At 41.3% G+C, this 21,873-nt stretch overlaps 4 protein-coding genes across 6 annotated transcripts in view; 2 read left to right on the forward strand and 2 right to left on the reverse strand.

The window, feature by feature from the left end:
* The window catches only part of Alpha-man-ia (alpha-Mannosidase class I a), a 679,808-nt gene that overhangs the window by 35,161 nt on the left and 622,774 nt on the right, over positions 1–21,873 (reverse strand). The gene's annotated exons all lie outside the window — the stretch shown is intronic.
* On the forward strand, positions 808–3,061 carry LOC143212912 (uncharacterized). The gene is made up of 3 exons (XM_076432226.1): positions 808–1,346; positions 1,895–2,037; positions 2,480–3,061. The coding sequence occupies exons 1-3, from the start codon at positions 1,012–1,014 to the stop codon at positions 3,019–3,021; spliced, it is 1,020 nt and encodes a 339-aa protein (XP_076288341.1). The 5' UTR covers positions 808–1,011; the 3' UTR covers positions 3,022–3,061.
* On the reverse strand, positions 1,668–20,312 carry LOC143212638 (uncharacterized). 2 transcript variants are annotated; one of them, XM_076431609.1, is made up of 6 exons: positions 15,472–20,312; positions 8,161–8,398; positions 7,962–8,075; positions 7,807–7,897; positions 5,030–5,181; positions 1,668–4,974 (listed from the first exon to the last, which is right to left on the reverse strand). In XM_076431609.1, exons 2-6 carry the CDS (start codon positions 8,271–8,273, stop codon positions 4,797–4,799), a joined length of 648 nt encoding a protein of 215 aa, XP_076287724.1. In that variant the 5' UTR covers positions 8,274–8,398; positions 15,472–20,312; the 3' UTR covers positions 1,668–4,796. The 2 variants fall into 2 exon arrangements, with proteins under 2 accessions (XP_076287724.1, XP_076287723.1); XM_076431608.1 differs by having other exon boundaries at positions 1,668–4,776; positions 4,845–4,974; positions 8,161–16,534.
* LOC143212913 (uncharacterized) lies at positions 16,084–21,710 on the forward strand. Its single transcript, XM_076432227.1, has 7 exons — positions 16,084–16,173; positions 18,781–18,900; positions 19,525–19,639; positions 19,709–19,970; positions 21,134–21,250; positions 21,324–21,414; positions 21,561–21,710. Exons 1-7 carry the CDS (start codon positions 16,084–16,086, stop codon positions 21,708–21,710), a joined length of 945 nt encoding a protein of 314 aa, XP_076288342.1.

Below are 21,873 nucleotides of genomic sequence, written 5' to 3' on the forward strand. Positions count from 1 at the left end.
GATTACGTCAATATAGTTTAGCGCTCCACGCTTTTATTTATAGTCACTAATGTCTAAAAAAATTATTTTCTCCTTTTTTTTTTTTTTTTTATTTAGGCCAATGCAGATTGGATCGAGCGAACAAAATTGATACTGAAGCAAAATGAAAATTCTTTCAGATCACGCGCTTCAGGCACAACGACATGGAGCTGGTGCAGGTGCTACAGGCACTGTCTTTCATAATAATGGTGTTAGGTTCTGTAGTAAAGTTCAACGCTTTCTTGTCTGGAATCGGTGCAGTGAGTGAAAACGATTTCTTATTAGTCGTGCCTACAATTAGGAAAGTGGTCCAAGTCAAATCATAAACAACATTTTCAAGACTGATCAAATTCTACATTGCAATGTTACATAATAAAAAATTATTTTTTAATCTATTCGAATGCAATCCTTGAAATATCTGGAAACAAGAAACAGATGACTTGGACCCAGTGGCGCACCCAGGATGTAATCTTGGGGGGGGGGGGCGAGTTGAACCCAGCCCTTCTTTTTTTTAAGGGCGGTGGGGAAATGCCTTTACGCACCCCTCCCCCCATAGATAACAGCTGGAGGGGTAGTGAGTGACTCTGCAGCCCCTAAGATCTTATGCGGGGGAAACGGGACTACACATATAATCTCACTATCATATAGAGTTGAACCTAGCCCTAGGTTTTACGTGATGACCTTTTTTTAGCCAAAATATCTGTCAACGGTACCCAGGGCTATTCCGCGATTTTAATTTTGGAAGCTAAACATCTTTTTCTTGGTGGGAGATTTGGCCTCCTGGCTCCCCCTTGGGTGCGCCACTGCTTGGACCACTTTCATAATTATGGGCACAGTTGATCGCGTCGATTCGGATCGGACAGTAAAGATGATTGCGACTACAGATTAAATCGATAATGGACACCGTAAAGGATAGGTGGAACACAACGCACCAGGATACGTTGGATATTTTAACGAGGCGGGCCATTTTGGGCAAGGAACAAGGTGCTATTTATGCGAGTAAGGAAATGCGTTACGAATGAAACCGATAAAAGCGTTTTCTGTCGCTATCATGTGTATGTTGCAGTATTTATTTACCCGTCAGCATTTTTCGCGATGCTATTCCGCATCTCATCGTATGCATTGGTCGTAACAGCACCCGCCACCTCGAATCAAACCGATCCCTTCCCGCTGGTCACGGACTATTTGGTCGACGGAGAGAAATATTACCTCCCTATAATAATCCACCAAACTTTCGCGTTCTTCTTCGTCGCAACGATTTACGTGGCTACGGAGACCCTGTTCATCATGTGGCTGCAGCACAGCATGGCCTTGTTCGAACTCGGAAGGTAACAGAACTACCCTACTCGGGAGTTAATATCAGTATCAGTATTAATTTTAGTATCAGGGTCATTCCATGCCGAATCGGTCACTTTTTGCAGGCACCATCGTCGATTTTGTTCTAAATGAAATATGTTGTAGTCCATGAGAAATTAGGGGAAGAAGAAATTATCCCTCGGGGAGGGATAAGGAGAGTTTATGGTAAGAAATATGTAAAACTCGTATAAAAACTAATATCTATATAAATGAAGTCATGATAAAAGTTTATTAAAAAATTCGAAATCGGCAAAATGATGACTTAACCCCCCCCCCCTAATTTCTCATGGACTACAACATATTTCATTTAGAACAAAATCGACGATGGTGCCTGCAAAAAGTGATCGATTCGGCATGGAATGACCCATCAGCCTGAGAATTGTCATTATTACGGCGTTCTTTAAACGATTAATTGAAATTTTTTCAATGAATGGTCGACGATTTTGGAATGCAAATGTCACGAAGCTTCTCGAGATCACGAAATATTATTATAGTCTACAGATTTTGCTATGGTTTGTAGCTACTACATCGAGAAAGGGATTTCCGAGGGACCGTTCTACAAGGAGGTCTCGAAGGAGGTCATGGAAGTTTACAGAAAGAAGTGTTTGGCGACCTCAGTTGGCTACCACAATGAGGCAAAAATGTTAGTATTCGTCGAATCATGTGCGACGACCATGAAGAAATGATAACCTATAGCAGATCTGTCCAACTCGCGGCCCGTGAGCCACACTGGGCCCGTTTCTCCACTATCCGACACGATCGGACCGTCAGAATTTAGTATGTACCGAGCGTCGCGCGGGGAGGTGTAACGGTCAAATTTTTAATAGTTTATATCTCCTAAACGCATAGGCTTTTATACAATTTTTAAAAAAAATATTGCATTGTCATCCAGTTCTGAGCTATGTTTAAAATTTCAAATCTCTAGCTCATCGGGAAGTTAGTTTAAAATCAATTGCAAAATTTGTACCGATGTATACCTTGTACAGACAGACAGACAGACAGACAAGAAAGCAAGCTAATAAAAACGTAGTGAAATGGTGTACAAGACTTGAAAAATTGAATTGAATTGAATTTCGAGTGCAAGAGTGTACATAATTTACAAAAGCACCAATTTCGAATGAAAAACCTGTACTAACGTTCATTGGTGGTTTTCAAAGCTTCGCGATGAACCTGAAGGACTCTTTCTCGTTCTCGTACTCCGTTCTCCTGGTGTTCGCTGTCATCTCGTTGAGCATCAATTTCTTCCGTGTAAGTCGATCTACCGCAGCATCGATTGTAACAATTATTGTCGTCCATTTCTCCAAATACGTACACCTTACAGCTATCTTTTGCCGTCTGCGTGACTCACAATGTGGAAGAGGTGTTGCTGGCCTCGTTGTTTTCCATTTCCGAGTTAGTGTACATGTTCTATCTCAACTATGTGGTGCAACAGCTTCTGGACTATGCGGAGGAATTCGCTACGATCGTGTAAAAATCATAAATTGTATCTCGGACATCGGTTCTCTAAACACGAAGACACCAATTTCATTCGTGTTACAGATACTCTACTCCGTGGTACCAAATGTCAGTTGCCATTCAGAAAAATCTACTGCTCATCTTGTTAAGGTGCAACGAGCCGATCGTATTCGACTTCTATGGTTTTTATAATGCGTCGATAGAAGGCTTCGCAGGGGTTTGTAATTATTAATCATCCATAAGAGCTTCTCCTTCTACGATAGTCTTGTAGAGCATGAAAAGACGAGTCCAACGAGTACCATGACTAAACCATTACGATCATTGAATCTCGAGATATTCCTGTCCGAAGGCTGAGTACCTAAAAGAGCCTAACCGACACCTCACCTCTCGAACAAGCATATCTCGAGAACGAATGATCGTAATGGTATGGTCATGGTACTCGTTGGATTCGTCTCTTCATGCTCTATTAGAATATCGAAGAAAATATATAGGGTGTCCTACAAAAGGTGTAACATTTCCAGCTGGTGAGGGCCACAATGTCTTATTTTATGATGATGACGTCTCTTCAGTGAGAATGCAACGATTCCTAATGCTGAGATACTGGGCCGAGTAGTAAAACCGTTAGTAAGTGTCGACTTGGCGATTGTAAATTATTTTGTTTCTTTCCTAATAATTGCGAAATAATTTGTTACAGGATTTTCCGTAGCAACGAAATGAGCTTCGCATCATCTCAGTGGATCATTTGGTGAATCGCCGTGTAACAGATGACAATAATGTCTCGCGAGTGACTTGATCCACCGACGATGATCCTTCTGACATAATATTAAATCGTAGTTGGCGTAATTAATCTGTAAATTATTCCGTTCGGACTAACGAGTCCTTTTGGGCAACTCGCTGCAACGATCGACAATCGAACGATCAGCTCCGAATTTTGATTAACATTTCGACTGCCACGTCTCTTTTTTATATTAAGTAAATTTAACTTCGTCTACTAGGTTACGAAAATTTATTACAAAAATAAATATAGTCTTTTCTATTCTATTCTTCTATTATCGAATCAGTTGCTCTCTGGTTTCGCGTGACTTTTCTGGGCACTGTACGAGATAACGTTACAACATGTAGAAATAAAAACGTTTCTTCATAGAAACTTTCACAAGAACTTTGTTCGTCTTTCAACAGAATATTCGGCACTGTTGCTGATCGACTTTGTTGTTTAATCGTGAAGACACTTTGCCGTTGAACGGTGTAGTTTCGCAGCAGGAACCTACGCGATGGGCAGGGGAGATAGCAGAGGAATTATGGTTGGAATTACAACGTTGGAATTACCAAGATAAGGAAGAAACGGGAAGGATTAAGAGAAAGGGGATTACGAGAGAGAGAGAGAGAGAAGAAATCATCCGTGCGAAATGAGATATGATTGGCCGGGAAGTGAAAAAAGATGGATGTTAAGGGAGATTGCGAAGATAAAGGTTCGAGCTGGAAGGGAAGCTGGAGATCACACGGTAAAAGTGCATGATCTAGCAGGTGAAAAGCTGAGGACGCGAAGAAATTCTGTCCTCCTTGAAACTTGATTTTCTATGAATATTCTTTTATTAACAGGACGTGAGTTGGAGAATTGATATTTGCACAGAGTCTTCTTGTAGAATAGTGATAGTGTAAGTGTCCTATCTTAATCACTAGTAGATACGTACAGTGGCGTGTGTGTGTGTGTGTGACACGTTGCAGTTGCACTGAACAATCGATTACTTTATACAAAGTGGCACTGCGTAATCAGAGTCGCAAGGTTGAGTCTTCCCACTTCGCGGTTCCCCTTCCATCGGTTTAGTCACGTGACTGCACGCGTCAGAACGTCACGTGACTTCTGCTGGCGACTCTGTGCATAACGTCAACTGATCTTGTCTACATCGAAGCGATGACCGTGAAGTAAGAGAAAGCTAGCTTGATGTTCTGCAAAGACCGATTCGTATTTATTCACCGTAGAATTCGATCTTTACATAGGTAAACGACACTGTTACCACGCTAAATCCTTCGAGGTTCGCTTGGTAGCCGCCGGCAAAAGTGAAACCAATCGGTTTGCAATGTTGCAGAAGGAACAACGTCATTTTCTGTGACGCGATCGTTCCCTTGTACCATGGAGCATCGGATCTAGAAGACAACGAACGTTCAGATACCTATGATCATCTGTTCATCATCTACTTACAATGACCAGAAGACGTCGCCGCTGGTGTCGAGACACATCTGACAAATATTATTTATAATGTAGCTGTAGAACAGGATCAACGGTACCAAGGTTAGGTGCACTAACAATTCCCGGTTCTCCAATGACGGCTGCAACTTTATGTAATCGTACGCCTGCAGATTTATTCGACCAGGCTTAGATCGGGAAGCTCCGTCGCGCCCTTTGCGCGTCTGGACGCAGCGTTTTGTTATCCATACTCCATTCGTCGCAGCTCTCTGCTGTGCCTTTGGACGCACAAGTTTGGGACGCGATTTGGTATGTCTTTCCTTGTTCTTCACTTCCGAAGAAAAACGAAAGAGTATCGCCCAAACTCAAATACGCTTCGAGACCTCTGAATGTTGCGCCAGACCAAAACGCAAGCGTTTTTGAGCCACTGCTTCCGATGCAGTCCAGACTGTCCAGACGCAGAGCCGTACGTTTGTCGACTAGGGATGTGCGGGCCGTCCGATTTTCAGGCGCCCGAATCGCCGGGTCGCACAGTGCGCCCAAACGCCAATAGCAAACAGCCACCGCATACGAAAGGCTTTCGACGACGACGAAATGGACGTTATCACTCCGAAGAAGGATAGAGCGACTATCGCAAAGATAATTGACGTCGCGATAGTCCACGAGCGTGCTCTTCGGTTAGTATCCGTGAATGTTGCTGCGAGGGCTGAGTTTGCAAATTGTGTATTGTTCCTTTGTTTAACGGTACAAAGGTATAAACAGCTGGTGGGCGACTCGATTCTGACGGGCTATTTCTTTCTTCTTGTGCTGGTGATGGCCTCTCTGAGCTTAAACCTCCTGCGTGTGAGTTTACACGTCCTAACGTTCGGGCCTGGGAAGAAGAGACCCCGAGACTTGCCTCCCACTCTACCCTTCCCCTTCCACGACGCTATAACGCGTTACCGGTCCGTGGCAGAGGCACACAGTGGGCCCAAACGCCAATCTAGCTGATAAAAAGTCGTATTTTCAATCACATACTATTACTTACTTTTCTATTTGTTTCCATTCTTAAATCCCTGTAGATCTTTAAATTATATTCTGTTTTGCTCTGAAGATTTTTTATATAGGGTAATATTTACGCAGAAGTCTACATATAGTCGCTGCGGCCTTTAAGAGTCCCCCAGAACGGTCAGTGCTTTTGCTACTGGTAAACGTTAATATATTAAATGCGAATATTTTGCCTTTCATGGGTTTTGCAGAAGAAAGTACGTACTTTCATTCTGTAATTACAGAATTTGCAGAAGTTAATGAATTTTCCAAATACCCGTGTTCAAAGGTAGACAATTTTTTACTTGGTGCATTTCAGTTTTTCGAATGTAAGTAACCAAATTTACGCGTATTCGTCGAATTTCCTGTTTGATTTCGTAATGTAGACTCTGTTCTTTAATTCTTGTAAAAATCAGCAGCCAGAATTTGCCAGAGATTGTTTAACTTTAAAGTTTGTGAACAGTTTGCGATCACTCATAAAGAGGGTTTAAGATTTTTGTGGTTCATAGTACTGACTGAGAGGAGTAGAAAATGTTTAATCAATGTAGGTCATAAAATTAATACTTCTAGTGTAAAACGGAATTTTATGTTTTCTTGTGACAGCACATAAACGAATAGGATAGCTGTATGAGATTTAAAAGACTGATACCTTATATTACTTACTTAATTGTATCTGATATGAAGAATGTTTTGTGAAAGATTTTTTTTTAATATTCTGAAAATTGACAGGATTAGAGTAAAAATTGCACGAGTAAATATGACAAGCATTGATAACTGTGTGCCCACACGGCGATAGACGAACACTCAGTAATCGATGAAAACTCTGAACAGGATTCTGGTTATTATAAATGTTTTTAGAATCCAAGACTTTCGGTTTTCTGTGCAAGTCAAGTAACTGGCGCGATCTCCTCGGCTGCGGCCGCGAACTCTCAATCACGGTTTTGAGGAATCGGTCTCGGTCGTAAGGGTTTCCCGTAATAAACACGAATTTTTGGGAAAAATGGCTATATTTCCCTGTCCAGAGAACGTCAGTATCTCTCCTATAGTGTAGGTGTGTATTCAGTTCATGGATGTGTGTACAAAACTGAAACGATGTATGTATAACTAGAAGTGTAAATAAGTCTATCTAATCAAGTGTGTATGTCTGTAAATATATGAGGTTTTTATTTTAGTGTCGGTTTCAGTTCATTTTGTGACTAAAAACGCTAGTAACTTTAATTTCCGCGGAAATGCTCCTATCATTGATGTAAATGACTATAAAAAGTTTTAAAAAATTTGTTTGTGGTCCAAATTACCATAAATTTAAAGAATGAAGTTGCAATAGGAAGCTGCGTTTGATCAGTATGATTTTTTATCAGCTAGATTGGCGTTTGGGCCCACTGTGGGTCGGGTCGAAGAGAGCCGGGCTGGCTCGATTTGGGTGCGCGATACTTAATGACACATCGAGCCGATGTGTCAGTGGCCCGCGTCTAGACGCAGTTCTGATGAAGTATGACAAATGGAGTATAAAAGGCATTGGGTTAACAAAACGCTGCGTCCTGACGCGCAAAGGAGATCCCACCGCTAGATCGCGACTTTACGGTGTTCATCAGGCATGTGCGGGTCGTCGGATATTCGGGTTCGGGTCGGGTCGCAGATTCGGGCCCGAGATTTTCCCAAGAGATTTTACCCGAGACTTTCGGGCCGCCCGATGTGTCATGAAGCCCGCCCGGCTCTCTTTGACCCGAAAATCGGGCGGCTCGCACATCCCTAGTGTTCATACTTACGCGGGCCATACACAGACTCGCAGCTACCACTATCGGGCCTTGCGTCGAGAAATACATCTTCCAACAAGTTGCGTATATGAATTTGATGAACCTGATTTTATGAAAAGGTATTATACGATACGTTTCAGAAACGAGAAGAAATATTGTATACCTACTCCGCTCCTTGTTGATGCAACTTCACGATACCGAGTATGTTCCGAGTCTCTACTTCTTGTCTCTCGACGGGAGGTAGATCTTCCGATTTATCGAACGCGACGTCACAACGATGCCTGTCGTATGTAATAACAGTGACAGTTGTTAGTTACTAATTGGAGACTAATATGGTGACGCGATGTGTTTTCGAACGCGTCTTACTTGGTGATCCGAAATAATCCGGCTGCGTGCAGCATGGTGATAAACGTTGTGCCGTCGCTTCCTAAGATGGCGGAGCATGGCAAAATGGCACAAGCGAGCATGTGCAACAGCATCAAGCAAGAAAGCTTAGGGTTCTTCGGAAAATAGTACAGTTTAACGCCGGGCGCCCAGTTGCTGGGGAAATAGATCCCCAGCAGGTTATATGACGTCAGGCAACCCGCATTCAGAAAGACAACGACTGTAACGGAGTAGGCACGGTTTAAGAATAGAAATAAATAATACCTATACCAACGGAAAGGATGATTCCTCGAGGTCATCTTTCGACAAGGTTAACAAGGCCATCGGTATGCTTTTTAATGCAACCTTGTAACGTTTCATCAATACTCTTGTAGACTCTGGAAAGACGAATCCAGCGACCTAAACAACCATACCATTTCGCTCATTATGCTATTTGTCTCCGCAAGCATCGAATGCCATACGATTCAGACACAAATGTCGGAAAAGAGTGAATCAGCGAAATGTTATTATCAAACTGCGTATTTTATGCATTTCTGACACAAATGGATACATGTAATTTCAAGCAGTGGACATGTCAAAAATATTTAAGGACGTCAAAGTATCAGTTTCAGCTTAATAGGATAATTAAAGGAAGAATACAATTTTTATTTGACTCCTGTGTCCTGAGATTAATGCAAACATTTTTTGTTTTGCACAGAGATCCGCGGTCTAGTTATTATAATCGTTGGACTCGCATTTCCATGCTCTACAGCAGCGCTCGGATTTACATACTCGCGAGTTTCGAAGGCTACGCCCCACTATGGGACAGACCGACAAAATCTGTGTCAAAATCAAAGAACTTTCGATAGAAATGAGATAGAGCGATGAAATTTTTTTAAAATGAAAGCTGAAACTTTGCAGAATATGGAACAATTATGGAGATTTTGGTACGAACGTTTTTTAACCTTGAAAGAATTCGTTACACTCGCACAATTTCAAGAAAATTGTGGTTTTTCCAATACTACGCGCGGAAAAGAATTGTTTTAACATGCGACACATCATTTCTCGTAGATTTTTTCACGCTGATTTCAAATCTGGTCTGTAATGCATTACAGTCACGCTGTATGATTATTTTATGATTATTTTCAATGTGTTTTATATATGAGAATACAATATTCCTTCAAACTAGTGAGTTCCCAATTCATTTCAAGGAAAAAATAATGTCATAAGCTGTGTGTTCACAAAAATCGATTTCTTGCAAAATCTTGAGGTCGTAGACAAATTTTGAAGCCAGATTTGAAATCAGCGTGAAAAAATCTACGAGGAATGATGTGTCGCATGTTAAAAAAAATATTTTCCGCGCGTGGTGTTGAGAAAACCACAATGTTCTTGAGATTGTGCAAGTTTATCGAATTTTCTCAAGGTTAAAAAACGTTCGTACCATAATCTCCCTATGTTCCCATATTCTGCAAAGTTTCAGCTTTAATTTTAAAAAATTTCATCGCTCTACCTCAATTCTATCGAAAGTTCTTTGATTTTGTCTCCGATTTGGACGAAAGGTCCCACTGTGTGCCCCCTCGACCCGGCAGTAACACCCAGGCAGAACGCAAGATTGCGTTTTAAAAAATACCAATGACCTTGAAATCTAGTTACCATATGACCTGGAGAAAAGATTCGTTCCACTGTTACACGCGTCTCTTGAGATCCGTTATTACTTGTGAAAAGACGATTCCACCAGTCCGCGTCGATATCTTGTGCATACATTATTTTGCGTTCTTTCGGATCGGTGATTTCGTTTCTCTGAGTCTCTACGGTGTCGAACAGCACACGTATCTAAATGAATAAAAGGGAACCATTATGCGAGCGGAAGTTTCTAATATACTGTCGCTCTCAAGACATTTCGCAGGCTCTTCTGAAATTGTCTATCGATATAGCGACGTCTCGCTCTTGTACTCCTTGAAAATAATCTATTTACAATGACTTATTATTTACAGTGGCTTGCAGTAAGGTTCGCACGCTCTTTAAAAGAGAATAGTCCTCTCGAAGGCTGCTATTCGCAACTTTTCTGATCCTTTTTCAGAATTTTGAAGCTACGATTCACAAATTTGTCGCCCGAATGTTTAAAAAATTGAACCATCTAGCAGCACCTGTTATTTGGACAGCTGCTTGCAGACTTGCGATGCTTTTAGCATAACCTCGAAATAAATATTAATGCGAGGAACGCCTATGCAATATAAAATATGGGAGACTGAATTAATACACAGGGGAATGAATTGGCAATGAAAGGGCAATGATTCTTCAAATTCAAATGATAATTGTGAAAAAAAGATATGATATGAAGGAGGTAAGTTCGATTATTTTCGTTTTTTAAAAATCTGAATATCTTAATTAACAACCGCGAAAAGGAATGATACAGTTAAGGGTATTTACCCTCATATCATCCTTATATGGTGGGTTAGCGCTTTAAAATTTTAGGGGGTTATCTTTCAACCTAAAACCATTGTTTTCCACGCAATATCAATAAAAATTGTGGGTGGTGCCGCGGCCGCGTGCACCATTCTTAGCCTGTTAGACCCAAATTTAGACTGGGTTATTTCAACTTAGGACTGAAATAGTAAAACAGGTATTGAAACCTGAAAATTTGAGCTTACGTCCGCAATGTTTGACAAGAAACACAGGTATCTCGTCAGCAGGATCAAGTAAAACGTCGTATTCGTGGCGAAATTGACGACATTATCCCGAGTACTTTCCTCGTCCAAAAACCCGAGAAACTGTAAATAACAATTCACAATACTTGGCAAAATTAGGCACATTCCCGTGAACCTGAGGAAAGATGATTAATATTGAGAGATCAACACCTGGAACACAAACTCTACCGTAATTGTGAACGTGTACAGAAATCTCTTCGCATAGACAGTCCAGCTATCGTCGTACGGCCCTAGTCCAACAATATTTAGAAAAACCTTGACGATCTTTAGATGAATATTCGCGTCCTTTTGAAAGTCGTCCATTGCAGCTCCGAAGCTAGTTGCTCGATGTGACGTCGATGGACGAATGACAGGCAGCCGGGACGACCACCTCGATCGTCACATTTTTGCCAGAGAGAACTTTGTTGTTCGAAAAGTTGGGGAAGCTTCGACTGCCTAATAATGGGAACGGAGCAATCGGTGTCCTACAATGTTCGAATTCAAGAAAAGCCGTAACATTCCAGTGAAAAAGAAATCAGGCCGCTTTTGACTTCGACCCCGTAATTTGTTGCGATTCCGACGCAACAACTCGCGAGGGGTGCAGTCTATTGTCGCGAACGGATCGATCACCGCCAGCTAGTAATCATCCTGCTCGGTCGTGGCCACTTCGAAAATTGTCTTTCGTTTTTCCGCGAGTCTCGACGTTTTGGTGCGTTATTTATTCAAAGGATACGCATCGAAGTAAACGCACAACAGAGTAAGGGGACACTTGAAAAAATATTTCGGAGACCTGCCGGCTCAGTTGTTGTCTAGCTACCGAGCTGTGACCTTCGTCTGAAGATCGTCCAGGTTTCCGTCAATTTTGTCGGAGTTTTTGTAGATTTATGTACAAGTGCATTATACGTCAGTAATATCAGTGATGCATCTTCGACAATGTCGGGCGGGTGTGATTTTAAAAAGTGAAGTCGCTATTTGTTCCAGGTGCTTGGCTCGATCAAGGAAAATCATGTTCGGGAAAACAACTACAAAAATACCTGGACACCTGGTTTATCACTCCGGTCGTAAGTTGAAACGACCCAGTCACAATCCTGTTTCCTCGCGTTCGTTACTCCTCAACGAACCTTGATATTCAGCACAAAAATCCTCAAACTAGTTATTATTAACACTAACCCTACCATCACCGGACAAAATGACCGGTTCCAGATTTTTTATTTTGCGATTGTGATATATTAAAAATAATTTCGTAACAAAAGATTGCATAGGTATCTTTAGTGGAGCACATATTACAATAGGAGATTTTTATTATAAGAGAACATGCACCAGTTACTTTTAAGGCTCGGTAGGTTTAGCGTTAACTGTATGGAACATCTGGGGGCCTACAGCCTCTTCTTCCTCAAATGCAACTCTCTTTTTACAGGTCCCCGTCGTTCCTCCTCCTTCGGATTGAATCAATAAAATTAAGTCGAGCTGATGTTACTTTGATCGAACACGCGAAAGAATCATTGGAAAAAACTGATTAGTTTGCATTCTCCTGTGTATTAATTCAGTCTCCCATATTTTATATTGCATAGGCGTTCCTCGCATTAATATTTATTTCGAGGTTATGCTAAAAGCATCGCAAGTCTGCAAGCAGCTGTCCAAATAGCAGGTGCTGCTAGATGGTTCAATTTTTTAAACGTTCGGTCGACGTGAAACGTATCTTCAAAATTCTGAAAAAGGATCAGGAAAGTTGCGAATAGCAGCCTTCGAGAAGACTATCCTGTTTTAAAGAGCGTGCGAACCTTACTGCAAGTCACTCTAAATAATAAGTTATTGTAAATAGATTATTTTCCAGGAGTACAAGAGCGAGACGTCGTTCTATCGATAGACAATTCCAGAAGAGCCTGCGAAATGTCTTTACCGTCATGATATTAGAAACTTCCGCTCGCATAATGGTTCCCTTTTATTCATTTAGATACGTGTGCTGTTCGACACAGTAGAGACTCGGAGAAACAAAATCATCGATTCAAAAGAACGCAAAATAATGTATGCACAAGATATCGACGCGGACTGGTGGAATCGTCTTTTCACAAGTAATAACGGATCTCAAGGGACGCGTACAAACAGTGGAACGAATCTTTTCTCACGGTCATATGGTAACTAGATTTCAAGGTTATTGGTATTTTTTAAAACACAATCTTGCGTTTTGCCTGGGGGTCATTCCATGCCGAGTCGATCACTTTTTGCAGGCACCATCGTCGATTTTGTCCTACATGAAATATGTTGTAGTCCATGAAATATTAGGGGGGGTTTAAGTCATCATTTTGCCGGTTTCGAATTTTTTTTAGAAATGGCAGGCGTTCAGTTTTCAATTTTTGCCCATTTCGGCGAAAACGGGCCTCGCTTACAAATTTTCATCTCGGGAACTGTTTTTTTTCTATTGTTTATTTATAAAGGTCGCATTAACATCGAGGTCATTAGCGACCACTTTTGGTATACAGTTATAAGTACATTCTTTTGTTATCCCAATAATACATAAGTGTAAATATAATTAAATTTTGTAGTATAGGTCTATTTTTGAGGAAAGTAAGAACGCTTGTAATAATCTTTTGGGCGTTGAGGCATTCACTCAGATTGGTTGGAATGTTGTGGGCTTGTCGTTGTGTCTGAAGGGCTGGGCACTCGAGGAGGATATGTTCGATAGATAGTGGTATGTGACGCCAATTTTAATTACACCATCTTTTTCAAGGGCTCATTTTAAAGGGGAAACTTCAAGTAATACAACCATATTTTTTTCAAAATTGAAATCACTCCGGCCCCTCATCGAAAAAAATGTAAAACAAGAATTCGTTTCCATTTTTCGACATTATAAAGTTGATTTTCGAGGTTGAAGAAATTATTTTGTAATAGGTCAATCCTTCCCGAATAAAACAAAAAACAAAATGTAGCTCAATCGGACAAACAGTTCCCGAGATGAAAATTCGTAAGCGAGGCCCGGTTTCGCCGAAATGGGCAAAAATTGAAAACTGAACGCCTGCCGTTTCTAAAAAAGATTCGAAACCGGCAAAATGATGACTTAAACCCTCCCTAATATATCATGGACTACAACATATTTCATTTAGAACAAAATCGACGATGGTGCCTGCAAAAAGTGATCGATTCGGCATGGAATGACCCCTGGGTGTTACTGTAGAGCAGGCCTGGGCGACGCTAGCTCGATAAACACATGTTGCTCCTTCTCTTGCTCGGTAAGACAGTCCCCACCACGTCCACTCCGACAGATGAGTAGCAGCAACAAGTGTTTTTTGAGCCAGCGTCGCCCAGGTCTGCTGTAGAGGATGAAAACGCGAATCCAACGATTACAATAAGATTTCGATGATTCAATTCTTTAGACATTCGATGCTCTCAGACAAAAATTGATAATACAGGGTGACAAGAAATAACGGAGTTAATCATTTCTTATTATAATTCTGTCAAATTGACGAATTTTGAAAAACCAAATAATAACAACCATAACATGGACTTTTAGTATTCATATATTTAAGAAGTTTCGAAATGGCCACCCTTTGCGCCGATACAGAGGCTCAAACGTGTCTTGAAATTTTCGGCAATGGGCCGCAGCTCTTCTGGCGTCATTCGGTCCCACTCCTGGTACAGAGATTTTTTCAATGACTCCAAATTTTTATGGGGCCGAGCACAGGCCCTGGCCTCCAAAATCGACCACACGCTGTAGTCCATCGGGTTGAGATTCGGTGAGTACGGCGGCCATTCCACAAATGTGATGAAACATGGAAAATGGGCTTTGCACCACTCCTGAGTAGTCCTGAGTCGTTTTTGCCCTGTGGGCCGGCGCGGAATTCTGCTGTAACGTCCATTCCGGATCGCTGAGGTGCTGTTGGGCCCACAGAACTACGACGGCTGCGAGAATGTCCCGTCGATACACTTCTTGGTTGATTTTGACCCCTTGATTCACGAAAACCGTAGCACATCCCATTTTCCAGGTTTCATCACATCTGCGGAATGGCCGCCGTACTCACCGGATCTCAACTCTATGAACTCCAGCGTTTGGTCGATTTTAGAGGCCAGGGCCTGTGCTCAGCCCCATAAAAGTTTCGAGTCGCTGAAAAAATCTTTGCGCCGGGTGTGAGACCGAGTGACGCCAAAATTTCAAAACACGTTTGAGCCTCTGAATCGGCTCAAAGGGTGGCCACTTCGAAACTTCTTAAATATATGAATACTAAAGGTCTATGTTATGGTTGTTATCATTTGGTTTTTCAAAATTCGTCGATTTGACAGAATTATAATAAGAGATGTTTAACTCCGTTATTTCTTGTCACCCTGTAATGATCGAAATGGTATTTGTTGAGGTCGCTGGAATCGTTTTTCTAAACTCTACAAGAGTATTGATGTGATATTACAAAGTTCACCCGTAGACAACGGATTTGATGCATTTATAATAAAAATGTGTAGGCACAATTTAAAACAGTAAAAACATTAGACAAATTTCAGAAAAATCTAGTAAACATATTAATGTATAATACATCAGCATAAAGTTCATGTAACAGCAAAAATAGTGGGGGAAACTTAAATACGATTGTTTCAATCCGTCTGAAAATCGATGGAGATTCAGCCTATCTGTTCAACATACCTTCTTCGATGTTTCAGCGAAATTCTGTTTCCGATTGAATCTCCACACGCTGTTTAAAATGACCAATCGCATCGTGTATTCGAATACAGGTTCGTCCACGTGAATTGTTCCGAGAAATTATTCGACAGTGAATCTTCGAGCATCGCCTATCGAAACACTTATGATCGTCTGTCCACGAGAAGTCAGTTCTACTTGTTGCATGTTTGGCGTTCTGCGGAAGACTGAGGATTTTCGATGTATGTGAAAGTCCTGTGTCGCATCGGGGGTTGCGGAGGAAATGCGAGAAAAAAACTACGGAACACACAGACGATTAACGCTAATTCTCAAAAAGATGTCCCCTTTCGTAGAACCGTATAATTTTCCGTAATAGAGTCGCATACATTATCGAGGCGGTGGTAGCGTTATATCGACCTCACGCTTTCGCCGGTCGCGCATGAATAATTACTTTTGTAATCGTAGAATACGTCAGTCTTAATGGTCTCGCTGCTATGAATGTTTTTTTTTTTTGCTATACCGCACGAGAAAGTATTTTCCGAAGCGAAGAAAAAAATGGAAACGTAGAAATTGGCTGCAACGGGAGGTCGACGAGTCGCGTTTCAACCATTGCTCGCGATGGCTGGCGTGGATACGCATTACAAGTTCAGCATACGTCTGATGACGATCCTAGGGCTCTGGCCGTACGTCAATGTGAATTATCGTCGGGTACAAATTATCCTCGTGAATACCTTTTGTACATATTTCGTCACTGTGCAGGTATAGCCACTTCAACTAACACGTCAGTGCATGTAAAAGGTTTTTCAATAAGGACATATAACAACTTTAAGTTTAAATAAAACACAGAAAAATTGAAATATCGGGCTGAAATTTATTAGAGTTGTAGTACACATGTTACAATTATGTGTGGAATTCGATGTCGTTCATATGACTGCCACGGGCACGACGGCTGCAATCGATTCTTCGAATCCAATTTTCAACTACTCTCCCACACATATCAGCCGGCATGTTGGTAATTTCGTGTTCAATAGTGTTCTTGAGATCGTCTAACGTCGTTGGATGGTTGGTGTAAACTTTCGACTTAAGGTTACCCCACAAGAAAAAATCCAACGGCGTTAGACGATCTCAGGAACAATATTGAACACGAAATTACCAACATTCCGGCTGATATGTGTGGGAGAGTAGTTAAAAATTGGATTCAAAGAATCGATTGCTGCCGTCGTGCCCGTGGAGGTCATATGAACGACATCGAATTCCACACATCATTGTAACATGTGTACTACAACTCAAATAAATTTCAGCCCGATATTTCAATTTTTTTTGTGTTTTATTTAAACTTAAAGTTGTTATGTCCTTATTGAAAAACCTTTTAATATGTTCCCCCAATGTAATTTCAACTTCGCTCAATTTCTCTTCTCGTGATGAACAGGCTAAGAAGAATAATTGTTTTATCGTCAAGTCGAATTCTCGTAATCTCTAATCATCTGTCATCGATACTTCTACTAGTTACTGTTGTTTTGTAACGAGGAGTCAATCGTTAGTGCATGTACAGTTGCTGTAATCGCAAAAGCCTCGGGGAGGTTCGATTGCAAAGTTCGTTGAGGGACACGATTTTTTTGAACTTCAAGGACCGAACCGAACGTATTGGGTTGGCAAATCAGTTCGTTCGGTTTTTTACACTGGAATAAATCACAAAAACCGAACTTATTTGCCAACCCAATAGGAAAGGACAGCTACGTACAGAGAGACCGCGCGCGACCGACTCTTCGCGTCTCTTTCCCATACGCTGTCCTTCCTTGCGCCCGAAACGTTCATCGTCAATTAAACCACTAAATACAATTGAGATTGTATCGTTTTGGATATTATTTTAATCAGAAAAATGCCACAAATATATTGGTGAAAGTTTCGTAAAAACATTTTTATACATATGTATTGGTGAGGACGCACTAGCCTTTGAACTGTGCCGGCGACTGCGACTCTCCGCGTCGCATTAGTAGTGGTTCACACCGATATAAATTCATCGTGTACGAACTTTTTACGACTATAGAGGATTTACTGTAATCTGTTTGTCCCAATCTAAATTTCAACTTCGCTTAACCCTCATACATTCTTCAGGGTGAAAATTCATCCATTCACCCTTTTCCACATATATTAAAGATTTATTTTTGTCTGTGTTACAAAATGTGTTTCTTTGAAAGGGTGAAATATTATTCTAGGATTCGTTATACAACTATGCCTGAGGAGCGTACGAGGGTTATAATAATTTCTGTACTCGTGATGAACAGGCTAAATAGAGATGGTTTTACAGGGTGACAAGATATAACGGAGTTAAACATTTCTTATTATAATTCTGTCAAATCGACGAATTATGAAAAACCAAATGATAACAACCACAACATAGACCGTTAGTATTCATATATTTAAGAAGTTTCGAAGTGGCCACCCTTTGAGCCGATTCAGAGGCCCAAACGTGTATTGAAATTTTCGGCTATGGGCCGCAGCTCTTCTGGCGTCATTCGGTCCTACACCCAGCGCAGAGATTTTTCCAGCGACTCGAAACTTCTATGGGGCTGAGCACAGGCCCTGGCCTCCAAAATCGACCAAACGCTGGAGTTCATAGAGTTGAGATACGGTGAGTATGGCGGCCATTCCGCAGATGTGTTGAAACCTGGAAAATGGGATTTGCTACGGTTTTCGTGGGTCAAGGGGTCAAAATCAACCACGAAGTGTATCGACGGGACTTTCTCGAAGCCGTCGTACTTCTCTGGGCCCAACAGCACCTCGGCGATCCGGAATGGACGTTACAGCAGGATTCCGCGCCGGCCCACAGGGCGAAAACGACTCAGGAGTGGTGCAAAGCCCATTTCCCATGTTTCATCACATCTGTGGAATGGCCGCCGTACTCACCGAATCTCCACCCGATGGACTACAGCGTGTGGTCGATTTTGGAGGCCAGGGCCTGTGCTCGGCCCATAAAAATTTGGAGTCATTGAAAAAATCTCTGTACCAGGAGTGGGACCGAATGACGCCAGAAAAGCTGCGGCCCATTGCCGAAAATTTCAAGACACGTTTGAGCCTCTGTATCGGCGCAAAGGGTGGCCATTCCAAAATTCTTAATAATTTGGTTTTTCAAAATTCGTCAATTTGACAGAATTATAATAAGAAATGATTAACTCCGTTATTTCTTGTCACCCTGTATTTATAGTCTTGTATTCATTTCTTCTCTGTGCACGACGAACGAACGTTCAAGGAGGAACGTGCAAAACTTTTCTGTTTCGACTTCTGCCGAAACAAAATAAAATGCGGTTTTTTCAGATCACGCCGCTCATGCATGACGACGCTGACATGTTCTTGGTGCTACAGTGCATGTCCCTTATAATAATGGCCATGGGTTCTATCGTGAAGTTCAACACTTTCTTGTTTGTGGCCAATACAGTGAGTGCCAAATGATTTCTAGTTAACTTCTCATTACTCGCATACAGTATTTACAATCTTACTTACTTCCAACAAAATGGTAACTAACAGTAGGTTACGATAAATTTCTGTTTTTCAGCAATTTTAAAGTTTACAACCTTGAATCACCTTGAATGACAATATCGTTGAAATTGTCTCGAAGAGGCCTACAATCGTAGGAGTTCAAAAATATGTGGTTCCATTTAAAAAAACGAAGTTGACCTTCTAATCTCCTAAGCACCTCCACTTGATAAAAAGTTATGTAGATACTAATGGGCCCCTAGATACCAAACAACTTTTGTCGGAAGCAGTCCTTCCTATCTCAAAAAATGTAGAAGTCATTCAGGTGGCTTGTCTTAGGTGACTCACCCTGTATACTATTGGCAAATGGCCGTAAATTTGGTTAGACACACTCTTGTTATGTTTATAAAAGAATGTGAGATAATTATTTCTAGACCTCTGTAAACCTAGTGTTAAAGGATACTGTTTGAATAAACGTTGGGGAAAAGCGATTGAGAAATTGTGGGATGAATGTGGACAGCTCTCTCTCTAGTAGCGAAATTGGATAACAATTACGTCGGATAATGAAGATGTTTGCGAACACAGGTTAGGCTCGTGATGGAAGACGTAAGGAGCAAGTGGAATACGACGCACAAGGATACGCTGGAAATTTTAGAGAAGCGGGCCATTCTGGGGAAGCAACAAGGAGCCATTTATGCAAGTAAGGGAATGATTTTATTCATTACGATGAAACCCATTGTTTTATATGACGATCATGTGTATGTTGCAGTATTTATTTATCCGTCAGCACTACTTCTGGTGGTGTTCCGCACCTCATCCTATATTCTACTCGTAACAGCATCCCCGGACTCGAATCTAACAGATCCTTTCCCGGTCGTGACGGACTATATGATCGATGAGGAGAAATATTTCTTCCTCATAATAATGCATCAAAATGTAACGTTCTTCTTCGTTGCAACTATATACGTGGCTTCGGAAACCTTGTTCATCATGTGGCTGCAGCACGGTATCGGCTTGTTCGAACTCGCGAGGTAAAAAAGACTACCCTCAGAAAACTAATGTATCGTTGTACCAAGAACACCGCGCGGAATTTGTGGAACCACAGTCTCTATACGTAAATTAATAGCAGTGTTCGAAAAATTATACAAACTCAAATGAGGATGCATTAAAACACCTGGACGCTAACAAGCAATTTTTAATGACGCCTCAGAGTCACAATTCGAGTACTAAGGGTTAAATCAACAGCGTCGTCTTACAGGGTCTGTCCGGAAACTAATGCAACCACATTTAAAAAAAAGCTATTAAACATGGGTACAAACCTTTAAATTTCTTCAAAGTAGGATCCTCGGGCGTCGACACATTTTTTCCAGCGCGATTTCCATGCTTGGTATGCTCCCTGGAAGGCGTTTTTTGGAACCTCTCGTAGTACCCTCGTCACAGCCTCTTGGACGCGTTCCACGCTTTCAAAATGGCATCCTTCTAGCACATTTTTAATTTTTGGAAACAAGAAGAAGTCGGTGTTGTGATCCAACTAAGAAGTACCGTTTACTGTTTTCCCTGTAATCTACGGAAAAGTTTTGGTTGGAAGTGCTCGACGAGGCTGCGACGAGGGTACTACGAGAGGCTCCAGATAACGCCTTCCAGGGAGCATACGAAGCATGGAAATCGCGCTGGAAAAAATGTGTCGACGCCCAAGGGTCCTACTTTGAAGAATTTTAAAGGTTTGTACTCGTATGTTCAATAGATTTAAAAAAAAAATGTGGTCGCATCAGAGTTGGGCAAAATGTAATTTGGAATTGCAGAAATACAATTACAATTACATGTAATTGTAATCGGAATTACAATTACTTTCGCTCAATCAGTAATTGTGAAAGAAGTAATTACAATTACTTAACACAATTACAGTAATCGTAATTGAGTCTAACAATTACTTCAGTCTAATTGTTCTTTTAAACCACTAATTTTTATGTTTTGGACCATTTCACCGTTTTCTTATTGTAATTATAGTCCACTTTTGCACATGTAATTGAAGATGTAATTAATTACTCATGTAATTAATTCCTGCCCAACTCTGGGTCGCATTACTTTCCGGACAGACCCTGTATATCGGAATAAAACTGTACATTGTATCGCTGCCGCGACGGGTCACGACGGAGGGTTAATGCACTTCGAAACCACGATTTCTAATTTTTAGTTACCACATAGAAAAAGGGGTCTGCGACAGACCGTCCCATATTTCGAGGAAGTTCGTGGACGCTTACAGAAAGCAGTGCTTCGCAAACGCGGTGACGTACCACAACGAGGCGAAAACGTTAGTAGTTAACGAAAGCTTTTATTATCGAATGATATCCGCGATGTCCACTCATGTTTATTTCTTGTTAAAGCTTCCTGATGTCACTGAAAGATACACTGTCATTCTCGTACGCCGTTTTGCTGGTGTTCGCCGTCGGTTCATTGGCAATCAATTTCTTTCGTGTACGTCAATCCGTCCTTTGATCGATTAGAACAGGCCTTGTCCAACTTCCTGGAGACAACGGGTCGAATGTGGCTCGTGGATCGCGAGTTGAACAGGCCTGCGTTACGATACGTTATCATGTATTTCTTGAAATATATATTTTCAGCTATCCACTGCTATATGCGAGACACACGACATAGAAGAGATGATACTGTCATTTCTGTTCTCCATGTCCGAGTTGGTCTACATGTTCTACCTAAACTATGTGGTGCAACAAATCCTGGACTATTCGGATGATTTACCCAGAATCATGTAAGGTCGAATCATCAACTCCAAGTTTCAATTTCAACGAGGATCAATTTTATGTTACAGTTACTCTACTCCGTGGTACAACAGGTCAGTCACCGTTCAGAAGAATGTATTAATAATCTTGATAAGGTGCAGCGAGCCGTTAGTGTTCGACTTTTATGGTTTTTATA

The sequence above is a fragment of the Lasioglossum baleicum genome, chromosome 10 (genome assembly GCF_051020765.1).
Source record: "Lasioglossum baleicum chromosome 10, iyLasBale1, whole genome shotgun sequence".
In the NCBI taxonomy this organism is placed as follows: Eukaryota; Metazoa; Arthropoda; class Insecta; order Hymenoptera; family Halictidae; genus Lasioglossum; species Lasioglossum baleicum.

Excerpts from the sequence above, each read along its gene's own strand:
- LOC143212912 (XM_076432226.1), top strand. The coding sequence starts at position 1,012 with ATGCGAGTAAGGAAATGCGTTACGAATGAAACCGATAAAAGCGTTTTC. Across the intron at positions 1,347-1,894 it reads GCCTTGTTCGAACTCGGAAG|CTACTACATCGAGAAAGGGA; the intron begins GTAACAGAACTA and ends TATGGTTTGTAG. Across the intron at positions 2,038-2,479 it reads GTTAGTATTCGTCGAATCAT|CACCAATTTCGAATGAAAAA; the intron begins GTGCGACGACCA and ends AATTTACAAAAG.
- LOC143212638 (XM_076431608.1), bottom strand. The coding sequence starts at position 8,477 with ATGACCTCGAGGAATCATCCTTTCCGTTGGTATAGGTATTATTTATTT. Across the intron at positions 7,898-7,961 it reads TTGCATCAACAAGGAGCGGA|GTTCATCAAATTCATATACG; the intron begins GTAGGTATACAA and ends TCATAAAATCAG. Across the intron at positions 4,975-5,029 it reads GGCGACGTCTTCTGGTCATT|ATCCGATGCTCCATGGTACA; the intron begins GTAAGTAGATGA and ends GTTGTCTTCTAG.
- LOC143212913 (XM_076432227.1), top strand. The coding sequence starts at position 16,084 with ATGGCTGGCGTGGATACGCATTACAAGTTCAGCATACGTCTGATGACG. Across the intron at positions 21,251-21,323 it reads TACCACAACGAGGCGAAAAC|CTTCCTGATGTCACTGAAAG; the intron begins GTTAGTAGTTAA and ends TTCTTGTTAAAG. Across the intron at positions 21,415-21,560 it reads TGGCAATCAATTTCTTTCGT|CTATCCACTGCTATATGCGA; the intron begins GTACGTCAATCC and ends ATATATTTTCAG.